The sequence below is a fragment of the Sceloporus undulatus genome, chromosome 3 (genome assembly GCF_019175285.1).
Source record: "Sceloporus undulatus isolate JIND9_A2432 ecotype Alabama chromosome 3, SceUnd_v1.1, whole genome shotgun sequence".
NCBI classification, from domain to species: Eukaryota; Metazoa; Chordata; class Lepidosauria; order Squamata; family Phrynosomatidae; genus Sceloporus; species Sceloporus undulatus.
Window position 1 is genome coordinate 209,005,310 of NC_056524.1, and position 15,848 is coordinate 209,021,157.

A 15,848-nucleotide genomic window follows, 5' to 3' on the forward strand; every position below is an offset into this window, starting at 1 on the left:
GCTTATATTTGTGTATTTAATTATTTAATATTTTTAACCATTGTACATTGCTCCAGGGTAAAAATGCTTCAAATAAATAACAAACATAAATCCAACTGATTCAATGCATCAGCTCTTGTTGGTATCAGCAATTGGATTCACTCCAATCACACCATCACACCTCATTTAGGAGTTTATCGCATTGGCTTTGTCCCCATGATAAACACGGGATGTAACTTTAAGAAAGCTGATCTTATCGTGTTTCTCCATTGCCAGGGAGTACGCAGCCTGTTTGCAACCCAGGTTTTCTGGGCTCCCTTTCCATTCTTGAAAAGATGCAGCAGAAGCTCAGGTTGCAAATGGGCTGTGTTCCCTGGTCACAGGGAAATAAGATCTGCTTTCTTAAAGTTACATCCCACATCTATTGTGGGAGGAAAGCCAATGTGATAAACTCCTTAGTCAGCTCCCAAAAGGATGAATCTGACTTCTGTCAGTAGACAAAATAAAGGAATATGCAATGTATATAGCTCTATATGTATACAGCAATACCCTCCCTGCAAAATTACAGTGGTGTTTGTTTGTTTGTTTGTTTGTTTTAAAACCTCTCTTTCTGGTCACTGCTGGGAGAAATGTCACAGGATGCTGAGAAATGTCTAGAGAACTGAGTTAATTTGCCAAGAAGACAGTTCTGCCATTTCAATTTTTGTATCTTCAAAAAATAACAAATTTCAGATTCAGAGAACATTACAAATAGAGATGTGTTAACAGGGTTCTCATACCTCCAACTCTGTCCCTCAGTCTCAGAACCTGGACCCTCCTTCCAGTTCTCAGGACAAGAAGGTGGAATCTCAGGTCCAGAGCACTCCTTTGAAATGTGTTTGTGTTGGTGTGTTCTTTACTTGTTAGATTTTATTATTTTTGCTTGAATGGCTTTATGCAACTATGATTGATGGCTAATGTAGAATGCTTTTAATGACATTACTGGAGGATGCCCCTTATGATATCATCCCTATAAGATCACCCCTCCCCTCCCCTTCCTTTTTAATGCTGATTCATTTTTGTAGTGTTAAAAGATATCACTGCATAGCTAAGTTTAACATTTATTTTAGAATCACATTAATATGTTTCAGCATCTGTTTACTCTATTAGATTGGAGTCTTAAACAAATTTACCATTGTATGAGAATTCACCATAGAAACAGATTTCAAATAGAGACTTTAAATGATGATTTTTTGTTTGTTTGTTTTTAAAAAATGCTTATGACTCCTGATATTTGCACCTTACTATAGAATTTTGCAGACAGGAATCTTCTACTGAAAGGTGTAGGAAGGGGTCAGGTCCTTATGGGATGGAACTGGATGGGATGCAACTTTGATGCTGCAGGAAAGGTACTTACCACTAACTGAGCTACCAAGTGGACCAGAACCACATGTGCTCAAAACAGGATCAGAAACACCACTGCAGAGGACGGAGGGTGAATTTGGAGATGAAGTTGGTGAACTTGGTGCAGATGGGCCCAATCGCTCAGCCATGAGAGTAGAACCTACAGAAGGAAAGATACTTTGATGTGGTTTAACAGCACTTTCACCAAGACCTGATAAGGCACAGTGGTTAAATTATCAAGCTAAGAGAAGATCACTAATTTGGTATAGAGCCTGAACAGACGGGCCAAATTAAGTGGCTTTCAGCTACTTTAGAGACATGCTGTTTAAACAAGGCATGCCTCCAAAGAGTCTGGAAGCTGCACCCAAGCAGCACTCTAGTGCTTAGGACTGAAGCAAAAAGGAGCCAGAATACTCTGACTCCTGGTGGAGCCAGTCAGTCCCTGCAGCCATAGATTGCCCTGGGAGTGGGCCATGCGGAGAGCAGGGTCTGACCCACTTCCAGCCGGGGTGGACTCAGACCACTCTTTTGTGCCCGTCCATCCCATCCCATAGTGGTTTAAATGTTACACTAGGACTCTGGAGGACCAGTTTTCCAATCTGCACAGCTCTGGAAACCCACTGGGTGACTTTCAGCAAACCATACTCTTTCAGCCTTAGAAGAAGGCAATGGCAAACTCCCTCTAAATCAATCTTGCCTCAAAAGCCCTATGATACAGTTGTCAAAGTTGACTTGAACGCTCAGAAGAAGAACAAAGACTAGAGAGCTGGATACAAATCCCCACCCAGCTACAAAATTCATTGGTTAACTTGGGTTAGTTGCACATCCTCTTTCAGTTTCAGGTTTCTGGAAAGATAAAGGAAAAGAAAGCATAAGATGATGAAGATGTCCTCATGAGGGAGGGATTACTGCTACAAGTAATAAAATTCCAAATTCAATAGTAGTAAAACATTCCCATGATCTGTGTTTTGGTGTGAAAACTGTCCAAGTAGATAGATAGATAGATAGATAGATAGATAGAAGAAAGACCAGTGGCTTTTATGAAAACACCCTGGGACCAATATCTGCATGTTGTTTTCCAATAACACATTTGTGTTTCAGTTGGCTCATGCTCAGTTATTTCTGTTTACATGTAAACTGTCACCATGGCTCAAGCTTCACGTACTTATTTACCTTAAAAAATGAAAAGAGAAAAAAGCAGCCAAAAACAGGGTGATTGTGGTGTCAGATATGGTAGAAAAATATACAGACAATCATTTAGGGGAAAGACCACAAATGTGTGGTAGAGCATACAATCTGCATACTTGCATCTCAAATTCAGTCTCCAGTCTCTGTTTAAAAACAGATAGTAGTGGGAGGCTAACAAACAAGGCTTTCTTGCCACTGAGAGGCAGAGCAGCCCATAGATGGGATAGATGAGGAAAGACAGATTCTTACAGTGCAATTGAATTTTCACTATGTTTTGGCTAATTCTAGTTCAGGGACAGACTTATATATACCCTAGGTGTGTGAGAATGTAAATTTGAATCCTTTATGTATGGAAATGAAGTGGCAAGTCCAGTCTTAATGATGTTCGTTTGTGAACAAAGACCTTGTGAACTAGCCTTTATGCATGGAAATGAAGCGACAAATCCTGTTTGGCAAATGGACTAGCCTGTAGTGAAGAGAATAGACAAGTATGGGGTATGAGACTGGACTAGCCACTTCATTTCCATACATTCCAATTTGAATTCAAATTGTCATTTTATAATACTGTCCTAGTTATTATATTCCAACATCCTCTATAGACTACAAGCCATCAGGAATGTTATCCCTGATGGTGTTGAAGCATTTCTATAAGCTCTAAAAATTTCTACCAACTATAGGATGGGGGAGAGCATGTATAACAGCACTGCTGTGGATACTCTTATGGCTTCACAGCATAATGCCACCATTTTTATGGATGATTTCTATGTATATTTCTGCACTGCAGGGGGGTTGGACCAGATGGCCCTCATGATCTCTTCCAGCTCTATGATTGAGAATATTTTTATCAGCTGGATTCATAGACAAGAAGCATCTGAGAAATCCTGCTGGGACTTAAGATGTTTATGCCACCCACCATTAACTTGAGCCTACGCGTGTGCACAGATACTACTGTACAACTTTCATAATGGATGTTATTACATTGAAAATCTGATTCCTATACACTTTTAAAGACTATCCACTTTAAGTCAGAAAATATTCCAAAATCCAATGTCTACAATCTAGCCCTTCAATACAACCGTATGTGGTCTGAGTTACCAGGTAGAGAGTCACAACTTACATAAATACATCAGGTATTTTTTAGACTACGTGATCCACCTAATGTAATGAAAAATATGAGCCAGACTAGTAAGTCTATAGAACAAATGCAATTTATTTCTAAAGAGAAAGCAAGATTTAATCTTCTTAATCTTAAAACAGATCTGGAATTAGACCTGAGGTCCCTTCCCTAAACCATTTCCAAGTATCATCACAATCTACAGGCCATCCCAGGGTTTGGCAAAGTCACATGGTTGGGCTATAACTTCAGTGGACATGCTATGTCAGGGAATAAGGATTTTTATTCAAAAATGTACCTTTTCCAAGTTCTGGTCCAGCCTGAATAATGATACTTCCCTCACTCAGGCCTTGGGTAATAGGTCTCTGCTTAGTTATAGACAGCAAGCTAAGCTAAAATAGCTGCAAACCAAGTAGTAAGACACATGATAGAACCAAACACTGCAGTAAGTGGTGCCAGGTCAGGAGCGCCGCAAGCTCCAGTATTTCAGGAGCTAAAACCTGAGACTAGGGATAATCCATGGTGATGGTATGGTCCAGAGGTGGGCAATTGTCAGAGACTAGGGGGTCACACTGGCCTTCCAAGGGACTGTTATTTTAACATTTTAAATTTTATTTTTTTTATTTTTAAATGCCCCCAAATACTCATTAGAAGGGTTTGGGAGGCAAATTTTGTCCATTTTGAGGGGCCTGAGCTTGAGACTCAAAATCTGCCCATGAAATCTGGAAGCCTATCCAAGTATATCTTCACAACTACTTGAGCAGTCCCAATTTGGAACCTAATAATACCATATATAATGCCAAGGACTTTCCCCAGTGTGACATATGTCATCTGTCACCATCTATTTTACTACATAGGATACAAATATGACAACATGGCAATTCACAAAACCCAGAGAAAAACATTTTAATGCACGCCTCCCCAGCATTCTGTGGCAATTTTTCAAAAAAGCAATTTCAAAGGCAGACTCCAATGTGAAATGTCTGGATCACAAGTTATCCAGAAGATCAAGCATATCAATCAGTCATGGCCTGAAAATGGATACCAGCATTTATCTCACTTCAGGTGTTAACTTATTAATTTAGAAGGTCAATGGTCACTGTTTTTTACCCACGGGGTCAATAAAAAATGGCCCAGCGGGCCACATGTTTCCTGCATTAAAGTAATTATCATCATCCCAGTTTTTTGCCTTTCATTTATTTCTTACTTCACCCCAAGCATGAGTATAACATTACTTCGTGCATCTGATGAAGTGGCCTGCAGTCCATGAAAGCTTATGCCAAAATAAATTTCTAACTCTTTTGGTCTTTAATCTGGCTAAGGATTTAACAAATTTATTATGGCACAAGGGGGGCACAGGATTGTCTCCCTTCTTTGCATCTCTTCAAGCAGGGAAGGGCAACAGGCTCGAACTACTCTCTTGAACCCTCATCCTAATTGCAAAAGTCCTCTGTAAATAAGTTCAGATCTCTGCAAAAGCAATCTGTCACTTCCCCAGCACTTCTTAGATGGGGAGGAGGGACAGAGTGGGAGAAAAGGGGTGACAGAAGCAGAGAGAAGAAAATAAGTGGGCTGTGTACTTGGTTTGCGACCCACCAACCACCGCTGACTTCAATGCTACCTAAAAGTACAAGAGCCACCTTGGGACTTTGGTCCTGGCAACAACCTCATTTCCATGCCCCACCTTATTTTATAAGCCAAGGAAGGTACAAGTGCACAAGTTATGTCTTGCATTTGGTTTGCAGCATGAGCTTTCAAAGACTTAAGTCTACTTCCTCAGATGCATTTGATGGACTGGAAAGTCAGGGAAAGTCTGTCCCTGACTTTCCACTTCACCAAATGCATCTGAGGAAGGACACTTAACCTCATGTTGCAAACTTCTTCCTTTCAGTTAGTCTTAAAGGTGCTACAAGTGCTCTCTAAATACTATCTCTCAATAGTACTAGCTTTTTCAGTGTCCTGCTCTTAAGTCTGGCCAGTTGGGGGAGTGAGAGGCAATAAAATGATTTATGCTTACACATAACCCTTGTAATGCCAGGATCATCGTGGTGTATACACTGTTCTGAGAAAAGGCAGCTGTTTTTAATAGACTGTTAGTCATCTTCAAGTTGGCTAATCATGGCAATTGTTGGCAGCCATTACGGGGTCACCTCTCTCTCTCTCTCTCTCTCTCTGTGTGTGTGTGTGTGTGTGTGAACTGATTCCCATCAGTTCAGTAAAGGTCAAAAGGAAGGGAAAACAATACTCTGTAGTTCACAAAATAACTATTCCAAACCAATTTCACAGGCATACTTTGTATTTGAAGGCAATTGTTGATCTATCCAAGATAATTCCATTTCTATGAATTCTGCATTGGCCCAGTTGAAAAGAAACAAAACAGAGAAATGAAATTGCATGCAACTTGCCCAATATGGTTTGATGGACAGTGTTTTAATGATAGCAATAAGCGAGACCGAGAAGTTCTATAAAAGCAGACATGTGGAGATTTCTGTAGCCACCCATCACTTAGGACGTGCCTTTTGATGGAAGGCTCCTATTGAAATGAAAAGGCATATGTGCAGCTCTTCTCTCCTTAAACCATCTCTTTGTGTTGGAGGCAGGGTTGCCAGATCTCAGGACACCAGCAAGGATCAGAGATATGCTGTGTTTCTATGAGTCTCCAGGTATGAAAACAAATCTCAGGGCAAGCACCACAGGAAGAGCAGCAGGGAGAAGTTTGATTTTTGTATCGAAGGTGGTTGGTATGGGAGGTGCATTCATTCCCAGCTAGCACCAGGGCTTTCTCATGCACTAGAAACTGATTTTATTTTGTCTCTTCTTTAATGTATTTGTCTATCACCTCTCATCCTACCAATGCTCTTGAGAGAATGTACAAGGGATAATAACTAAAAATACAAATAAAAACATTTTGGCTAAAAAGTATCACTGGACTCCAATATCACTTTTTATTTAACGTAACTTTACCTATAGTTAGCTAAGTAGCAGTGCGTTCATGTGTGAACACATGGATACCTTAAGGTAAACTCCATGAATTTCATAGGATTTTCTTAGGAAAGGAATATTCAGAGGCGGTGCTGCCTGTTTCTTCTTCTGAAATATAGCATATAGCACCTGGTATTCATTGGTGCTCCCATCCAAATACTAACCAGGGCTGACCCTGCTCAGCTTCCAAGATCATTCAGGATCTGGTGCCTTTGCACTAAAATATACTATAAGTGAATTGTGAAGATGCATAGCAGGGCACTAGCAAGACTGTCTGATGCACATTAGTGCACAATGCACTTTGCCAACTCTGCTGCATAGAAACATAACAGCCCTCTACTTGATACAGACATTATGAAGCTGACCAGTTCTAATTCCCACATGTGTATGTCTGCTTACACAGATGTAACCCATACATGATTCTGGCCTATGTTTGCAAGGTTATGCAACCTTGTATGCATGTGCCTTCATGCTACCTGTTGAATTATAGTGACCCCCATGAATTTAATTGGGTTTTCTTAGGCAAGGAATACATGGCTTTACAAGTTCCTTCAATTGAAATATAGCCCACAGCATCTGATTTTCATTGGCAGTCTCCCATACATTACTAACCAGGGCTGAACTTGCTTAGCTTCCAATCCTAGTGCACCAAAGAGAGAGGGAAGGGAAGGGGACTGAGAGTGAGTGAGAGAGAGAGAGAGAGAGAGAGAATAGAATGTAATAGGTTGAATGTTCCCTTTGAAGCAAGACAAGAAATGGGGGGGAGGTGTTGGGGGAGAGATCTGCACCTCTTCCTTTGTAGGAACATTTCTCTCTTGACATCTTGATGGCATCACATTATTACAAATGTGTGTGGGGGGGGGGAGGGAGAGAGAGAGAGAATTTATGTGAGATTGTGTATGAAGGAATGGTTCTTGATCAGTTATGGGTAGTCTAAGCCTCAGAGTACAAATTCAGTAAGAAAAGGAGCAATTAAGTTGAATGCTCCCATAGTAAAGCAAATTAAACCATCTGTTTTTCTTGAAAACCAAGATTGTCCTCTATCAAATTACTTCAGTGACATTACTGATAATCCAACCTGGGGTTTGGTCTTTCCCAACATTGCAAATAGCTGGAGGAGTGAATGAATTCCTAACAGGGCCAATATGGGATCAGAGAGCAATATGGAAGGAATGTTGTGTGAGGGTAGTTATTTATTAATGAAGGCCAAACCAAACAAGGGCCAGAGCAAATTGGTTCCAAGTACCACTGAAAAACTACCACAGCTCAAAAAGTGTGTGTGTGTGTTGTGTAATGGGCAAACTGTTTGATTACTATACTCCAGTAACCTATCTTTGGTCCTCAAGATAACCCCCCCCCCACAACTCCCTGACTCAGAAAAACTAATCTTGCTGATGAAGCAAAGTATTAGGAAACATCCAAAAAAATGTGGAGAGATTGACAGTGATGTCTTACGTGATGGCACATTAAAAAGCCAATACACCTTCAGTGTACTGGAACATTGGACAAAAGCAGTCCATCCATGTTGGGTCTTGTTGTTGATACCTAAGGCTATGGAAGGCAGTCTGACTATCCTAATCCTTGCTGGAAGATATCTTTGGAAAATAAGAAATGCATCATTTTGATAACTATTGACATTTTGGCATGGGATGGAGGTGAATACAGTTATGGTCAGCTCAGCTCAGTTCGGTCTGGGGTGCTTTAGATCCCTCTTAGGGATCTGGCTTACTGCTTCAAAACACCTTTGAGACATTCTCATTCTCTCACCACCATTTGCATTATGGGCCTATTGCAGTCCTGCGTAAGCACCACAGTCTTCTGTTTGCCCCAGTGACCATTAGCTGAATGTTCGAAAGATGCCCTTGCCTTCTTCCCCAGCCCAAATCTATTTAGATGAAAGGAACTGTATACTGTAAACAGCCTAGCAAGGGAACAGACCTCATCATAGTTAATATACACATAACAAAGAAAGAGAGAGAGATTAAACAGCAGCTCAAAGTGTACAAAACAAAAACCTTCTTCTCATATATTTGGTATAAATTCATCAGCTAGGAATAGCATAGGTGTCTCTCTGTGCAAGAGACAAATACCATCTTACCTAGTGTTAAGTTGTGCCAGCAGTGCCAGGCAGCTCTAGGCAGTTTCACCAAAGAGCCTCTATTTTAATTTTAGGGACATTCTGGGAAATAAACAATAGTACAGAGTGACATAATGTAGCCATGTTGTGGAAATACGGGCAAACTAATATGGGGGATAATGGACCCAGACTCTTTCTAAATGGCAAGGCAGGGCAAGTCTCAATGGTATATTCTGCCAGAGTGCTGGAGTCAGAAGCTGCTCATATATGCCACATCCTGGCATGGAAAGCATGTGAAAAGTGAAAGGTAGGCATGGCTATTTGCAGTGAACGGGGGTTATATATCCTGCGGGAAGAGAAACAAACCTTGAAATTTCACAATAGCATCTTTTGTGTGAGAAAACAATGAAAAATGGTACCCAGCAATAGTGGGGAATGAGAATGTCACTGCTGTCAAAACGGCATAGTGCTGGTGACAGTTTAATTTTTTTAAAAAGACACTTTGTGAAGCTGTATTGCCTCCAAGATACTTCTCATCTTAAAGTTTTACATTTTAGTTTTTCCCAAAGAATATCTGTATCAGTTCTCTTGTATGTCTTTTGGTATTTAATAAATGAATCCATGCTTATTCATTATTACTCATGGTGCACCTCAAGGGACCTTACATGTTGCTGGCTTCCACCTTGCATCATATTGTATTATACTCTGTATAAAGAGGATGTGTCACTGAATGACCTATCTCATGCATTGCTAAAGATGTTGTGGCAACATCTTCCAAATCCTTGGCATCAAGACTCACAACAAGGAGCAGCTGTTACTAATTTTATATGGTTGGGTGTATGGGTAACATACAAGTATGCACACTGTATGCCTGAGTAGGAGACTTGAAATATTTTAGTCATTTTACCTTAGATTTTTCTGTCCCAAAAGTTAAGATTCCAAAGACAATCAAGGTGTGCTGCTGACCTCTTTTTCTTTTTTACTCATAGATAAGTGTGCAAGATCAAACAGTTCTTCTACACACCTAAGAGTAGGGGAAAGCCTACTTGTTCCTCACCTACCCCCTAGCTCCTGGGAGAGGAGGATAAATTTAGGAAAATAAGCAATAGGGAGATTAACATTTAAGTCTCTCTCACAGACATACAGAAGTCCTAATTTAGGTTAGGATCTCACATACTCAAGTATGCATAACAAAGATCAGCTGCACACTACATGTTAATATCTTGATAGGTTTGGCTGTTGTGACTCCATACATTCCAACTGTCATGACTAGGCAGAGACAGTCCCAATTAATAATCTGTTCCTGCTATTTTAACTACTTTTAAAATGTCCCAGTTCCTCTCTTCTCCTCCCACTTTCTCCCTTTGCCTTCAGCTTACTTCAACTGCTGCAAACTGTGTTCAATGTGCACAAACAGTTTGCACTAATGTAACTCAAAAGTGGTGAGAGAAGCTGTAGCTGCTTCTAGCATGTGCATTCTTCCTCATTAATAACTTTTACCATCTTAACCACACTCTGATGGTTCTTGGCCACATGTGCCTCAGTCTTCATCTGCAAAATGTTGGATGGTATATGATTTAAATGCACCAGATAAAGGTCATCACTTCAAGAGGAAAGCCACCTTAGTCCATTCTTTCTGAGTTTAAGAAATATTGAAATCTATGTAAAGGTAGATGGGAAAGAAATGGGAAAATCTAGCCATTATGCAATGAACTGTACAACACATTTTGCTGCAAGCACAAAGCTGGCTGTTCTCAGAAAGCTTAGACTATTCTATCACTCTTATAACTAGGAAGAGAAATATATTCTCTATGTGCAAGAAATAGGTAAGCTTTATTTTACCTCAGGGGCACATACCGGTAATAATTCAGAGAGAACAGTAAATTTTCCTGTATCCAGTTTATTCCACACACACAGCCAAAAGTGTGCTAAAATAAGGGCGCTAATATATATCACTTATTGCTAACATTCGATTAGTCTAGAGCAACATGAATGTCCCTTGGCTGAAGCCTAATAATCTCTATTCTTGTAGAGAGAGAGAGAATATAAAGTTTATGTGCAACATGAATGTCCCTTGGCTGTAACTTCACATCATTTTTGTTACACTCAATCAGCCCAACCCAGTAGTCATGCCTGTGGATTTTTACTCTCTTTGCCAATAACCTCGTGAAGAGAGGAGCAGCTTGAGGAAAAGTGGGAAAGTGAAGCATGGATTATTTTCTCCTCCCAAAATGAAATGAGGGTATATGGGACAAGTCACTCTAGAGTGTACCCACATACAGCAAAGCTGTGTGCTTGTAGTGGTGGCTACTCTTGGGTCCCCTAGGCCTGTTCTGTGTGGTCTGACTGGTAGAGGCTTTCCAGTTCTGAAGAAGAAAAGTCACTCATCACTTGTTACCAGCAAAATTTTAGAGTACAGATGACCATGAATGAACCATGAATTTCACCATGCACAACATGTACATTTTCAAGTTATCTGCAGGACACTGATGTCTCCCCTCTCTTTATGACCTAAACTATAGACTATATTAGCATGCAGTTTAAAATCCCTTTCTGGTAAATGCATAGCATGTGGCCTATATTCTTTTTCTGGTTTACTTTCAGTGTGTTGCCCTGAACTGGAATGGGACCAATCAAGTATGTGAAGAAGACCTAAATATCTTTATTTTAGCTGAGAAAGAAAGAAAGAAAGAAAGGGCCCATTCCCAATGGGCAAAAAAAGCGGCTTATATTGCTGCAATTCTGACTCGGATTTTTTTCCTGAGTCATATTTGAATCTGCTCCCTCATTCCCATTACGAAAGGGGGCAAACGGACTCGGGGTTTTTTGACCCATGTTCTCGTTCCCATTTAAATTATCTTGGTTGTCATTTGAAGCTGACTTTTTTGCTCCCCATTCCCATTGCCCTTCTGGAACCAATCATGCGCTTAGGCGCTTTTCTCCTCTGGGAAAGGGGAAAGGGAGCCTCTATTCCCCCCAAGTCCTTTTGCCTCCCAGGCTCTCCTGTGTCTTCCCAGAGTGCCTCTGGGAAAGGGGAAAGGGAGTCTCCATCCCCCCAAGTCCCTTTGCCTCCCCCATTGCTCCCTGGGTTGTTTGGGGGGCGATCAAGCAGGCATGTAAAAAAAAGAAAAAATAATAGTTAAAAATGGTGTTCAATGGGACTCCTCACACGTCGATCTATGTATGTGGAGCAGGGGGGAGGCTGAAGGGGGCGTAATGTGTTTACCGTATTTGGAGGTCAATGTAGCAATTTGCTATGTTTGGACACCCGACAGAGCGCCTAGGCGATCAAAAGCTTAATTTTTTAAAAAAATTAATTTGTCTACACATGCAATCACCTCACCCTGCTTTCCACTCCACCGGGGAAAAGGCTATGCGAACGGGAGGAAATGGCACTGGTAATGCAGGAAAGAAACAAAGTGGGTGACACCCCCCAGGCCAGCCTTTTGAACACTGCTCCTCCCATCCCCAAGTTACCGAATCAGACACCCTTGTCATTCCCATTCATTTGCCCCGAATCAGACTCAGGAGGCACAAGAAAAACTTCTAAAAATGTGCACCCTTTTTAGACTGGTTTATCCATCACTGATTTGGGTTTTCCCTGAAAAAATCGATCACATGAATTCCAATGGGAACGAAATCAGTGCAATGAGGATCGAATGTGTGCTGAAATGGGAATGATGCACCCATAATTTTGGCTTGTGTGCTTTTTTAGCCCTTGAATTGGGAGAGGAATTTAATCTTCATGATATGCTCTGGTCCCAACTGAGATTGGTGCTATGCATGCTTCCTAGAAAATAAAACAGAAAATAATCTTACCTTAAACTATACCAGGGGCCCTTTCACACTAGATGACTAGAATCCTATAGCTCAGTTATTAAATGCCCTTTAAAAACAGCTTTTGAAAATAAGCAGATCCTGTTCCTTGTTAGTTAAGTAATGCTGCTCTTACTCATTTAGGTCTTTTTTTAAAAAAAAAAAGTGGCTTTGCTACATCCTCACTGCCTCTAAAGTAACTGTTTACAGATAACTGTACTACTTGTAACATATCACTTCCAAACTGGAAAAAAAATACCAGTTTTTTTTTACTTCCAGTTTTCTTTTTTCCCTGGTCTTTTTTTTTTGGGGGGGGGAGGGGGTTGCAGTCTGTGCAGGTCATAGAGGATCCCCACAGACACTGGCTTTTGGACCTGTCAAAGCTACCAGTCTATTACACAGTAATATCACTATTATTCCAGTTCTACTTTAATAGGAACAGCAACATCCTGGGGTATTTCAGGGAGAAGTATTTTGAATTCTCAGCCAGAGAGTTACTAGGACCCACCAACATTAAATCCCAGGATTCTACAAGATGCTCCCGTGGCAATTAAACTGGAAATATAGTTAAATGCCACTTGTTGCCAAAAGCTACATCTGGTTTAAAGTCATTTTCTTGAGGCAACAGAGGTTATCTAGGGGGAGAGAAGAACTAGACACCAATATGATCAGAGATTAGCAGCAAGGAAAGGACTAACCAAGGTAAAAATATCACCTCCAAAACCTCTTGAACAGATAAGACTGCAGGCATGAGACCAGATTCCATAATCTTGGAGTGCTAATGTGATTCTTTCCCTGTGGTGATTTCAATGCCATTGACTTAAAAGACTTTCACAAGTAAAAACTGAAATTCATTTCTGAATACAAGAACACCACTATGGAAAATACAATCAGTTTTAAAGTAGCTCTCTTTTACCTCCTATCTTCTACTAAAAAGCATTCTTAGTAGGACTTAAGAGATGGGGTTGCCAGGCATCCCTTGAAGGCCAGAAAGAATGCACTATAATGAACTGTCAGGTATCCCTTATTATAGAGAGCCAGAAAGCCCATCCTTTATAGGTGTTCCTTATTATAAAGTACATTTTCTATGTGAGGACTAGAAGCTTTTTCTTTTATTTTGACTGAACAAGATGCCAATAAATCCTGTTCAGGCCTTTCATAAAGAAATTGGTGCACCATGTAATTTATGAATGTTATTGTTGTAGCTATCTGCCCTCAAGTTGACTTCAGTCTCTGGCAATCCCATGAATGAAGCATCCCCAAGACTCACAGTCCTCAATGGACCTGAATATTGAATTCAGTATTCAACGTATTGAATTTTGACAATATGTTAAATTTGACAGAGAAAAAACATGTTAATGTTAACTGAAAGCAATACTTTCATTTGGTATATAGGTAGAACACAAACTTAATAGCTACTTCCTGATTATCAACCTAGCAGATCATGAATGTCCCTTATTGCTGTTTTAAAAGTCTGGCATACTACTTAAGACTTTGGGGATGAAAGTGAAAAATTCAGCAAGGTTGCCACTAAATTTCTTCAATCTCTTCCATAGAGATTGTTCCCTGAGATTGTAACTGGGCATACTTCAATTCACAATGATTTCATTTTTAAATGATGCTACAAAGAAAAACCTATTCAGGGCACTATGTAATGTCAATGCACAAAACTTTTAACAGTGTTGATTAATCCCCTTGGGAACGGCCTACCAATTAACATTACTAATGTATGCCTCACTCACAAGTGAGCCTGATGGGAGGAATCACACAGCATTTAACACGCCTGATGCCTTTCAAAGATGTGCTGAAGGCATTAAAAAAATATTTAGACATATACCAGAAACCTCAAAGAAGCTACTGCTAAACAGATTTCTACCAAAGTGCCATCTGCCCTACAGTTTTCTGAATAGTTTAGGCAGCAAAGTGCCTGAAAAGATGGGTCTGCTAAATTTCTGTCTCTTTAATGAGTCCATTTTCCATAAAAGAAAATTAAAAACATGGCTCATAAAACTCGGGGGCATCCTTGAGAGAATATGCTAGATAAAGGAAGAGACCCATTAGGCACTTTTATGTGCAGTCGTGGTTTGCATTTGCCAAGCTCCTCTCGTGGGGTGGATTCTTTTTCAACTGTGGATTAATGGCATTTTCCCAAGAAAGCACCATTGTTGCAAGCAAGAGGAAGGTGTTGGGTTTTAAAAGGAACAAGGCTTCCCTGGTGATGAGTGCAGCTGTCACCTGGCAATGATTAATCTACAGGATATCACTGTAACAGAATTCTTCTAGCTGTATCGGGAATTTGTACAGTGTATGCATTCTGTAGTCCAGAATCTACAATGAATCTCATGTACAATTTGGCTTCCTCAGAATCCCAGAATCTTTTTTTTAAAAGCGCTAGACCTTAGCAAGATAACTCCCCCCTCCTGCAGCCACACCTCACCACTGAACCTTTTCATTTTCTTGTTGTTGTTGTTGTTGTTGTGTGCTTTCAAGTCATTTCTGACTTGTGGTTACCCTAAGGCAAACCTATCATGGGGTTTTCATTACAGTATTTGTTCAGAGAAGGCTTGCCATTTCCTTCCCCTGAGGCTTGCCCAAGGTCACCCAGTGGGTTTCATGGCCAAATTGGGAGCTACCAATTTACAAAGTGGCCACACAGGTTGTTGTAGTGTGCCTCCAAGTCATTTTTTACTTATGGTAAACCTAAGTTGAACCTATCACAGTGTTTTCTTGGCAAGTTTCTTCAGAGGGGGGTTGCCATTTCTATCTTCTGGGCCTAAGAGAGTGCGACTTGCCCAAGGTCACTCGGTGGTTTTTTATGCTCGAGCAGGGATTCAAACTCTGTTCTCCAGAGTCATAGTCCAACACTAAAACCACTACACCACACTGGAAATGCTTTCCCAAAGCTATATGCACTTTGTTTTATATATTTTATGAACAATAATGTAAACTACTGTAGATTATACAAATAACCTACAAAACAACTTTTATTATACAGTGGAACCTCACCATACGCGGGGGATTCGTTCCGGATCCCACCGCATATGGCAATTTCCGCCTATGCTCGAGCCCCATTGTAAACAATGGGGCTTGTGCGCGGCGGCGCAGGCACGCGCAGGGTGCAACAGGCGCGCGCGCCCATTCAATTGAATGGGACGCGCCGCCCCTTCCACCCTGCGCGCACGCCGCGGCTTGAGCGCATATGCTCAAGGCCGCGTATGGCGCGCGCGTGTATGGCGAGGTTCCACTGTAGATTGTTATGTAGTGGATTTCTAGTAATTTCAGAGAAAGCACTAATGAACAGGATGATCG

General features: G+C 40.8%; 1 protein-coding gene across 3 annotated transcripts in view; it reads right to left on the reverse strand.

The window, feature by feature from the left end:
- NEURL1 (neuralized E3 ubiquitin protein ligase 1) overlaps positions 1–15,848 on the reverse strand; it is a 185,142-nt gene that overhangs the window by 6,008 nt on the left and 163,286 nt on the right. For all 3 annotated transcript variants that reach the window (XM_042461067.1, XM_042461068.1, XM_042461069.1), the window contains one exon: positions 1,376–1,522. In XM_042461067.1, coding sequence (XP_042317001.1) covers positions 1,376–1,522 — 147 coding nt within the window. The remainder of the gene's footprint in view (positions 1–1,375; positions 1,523–15,848) is intronic.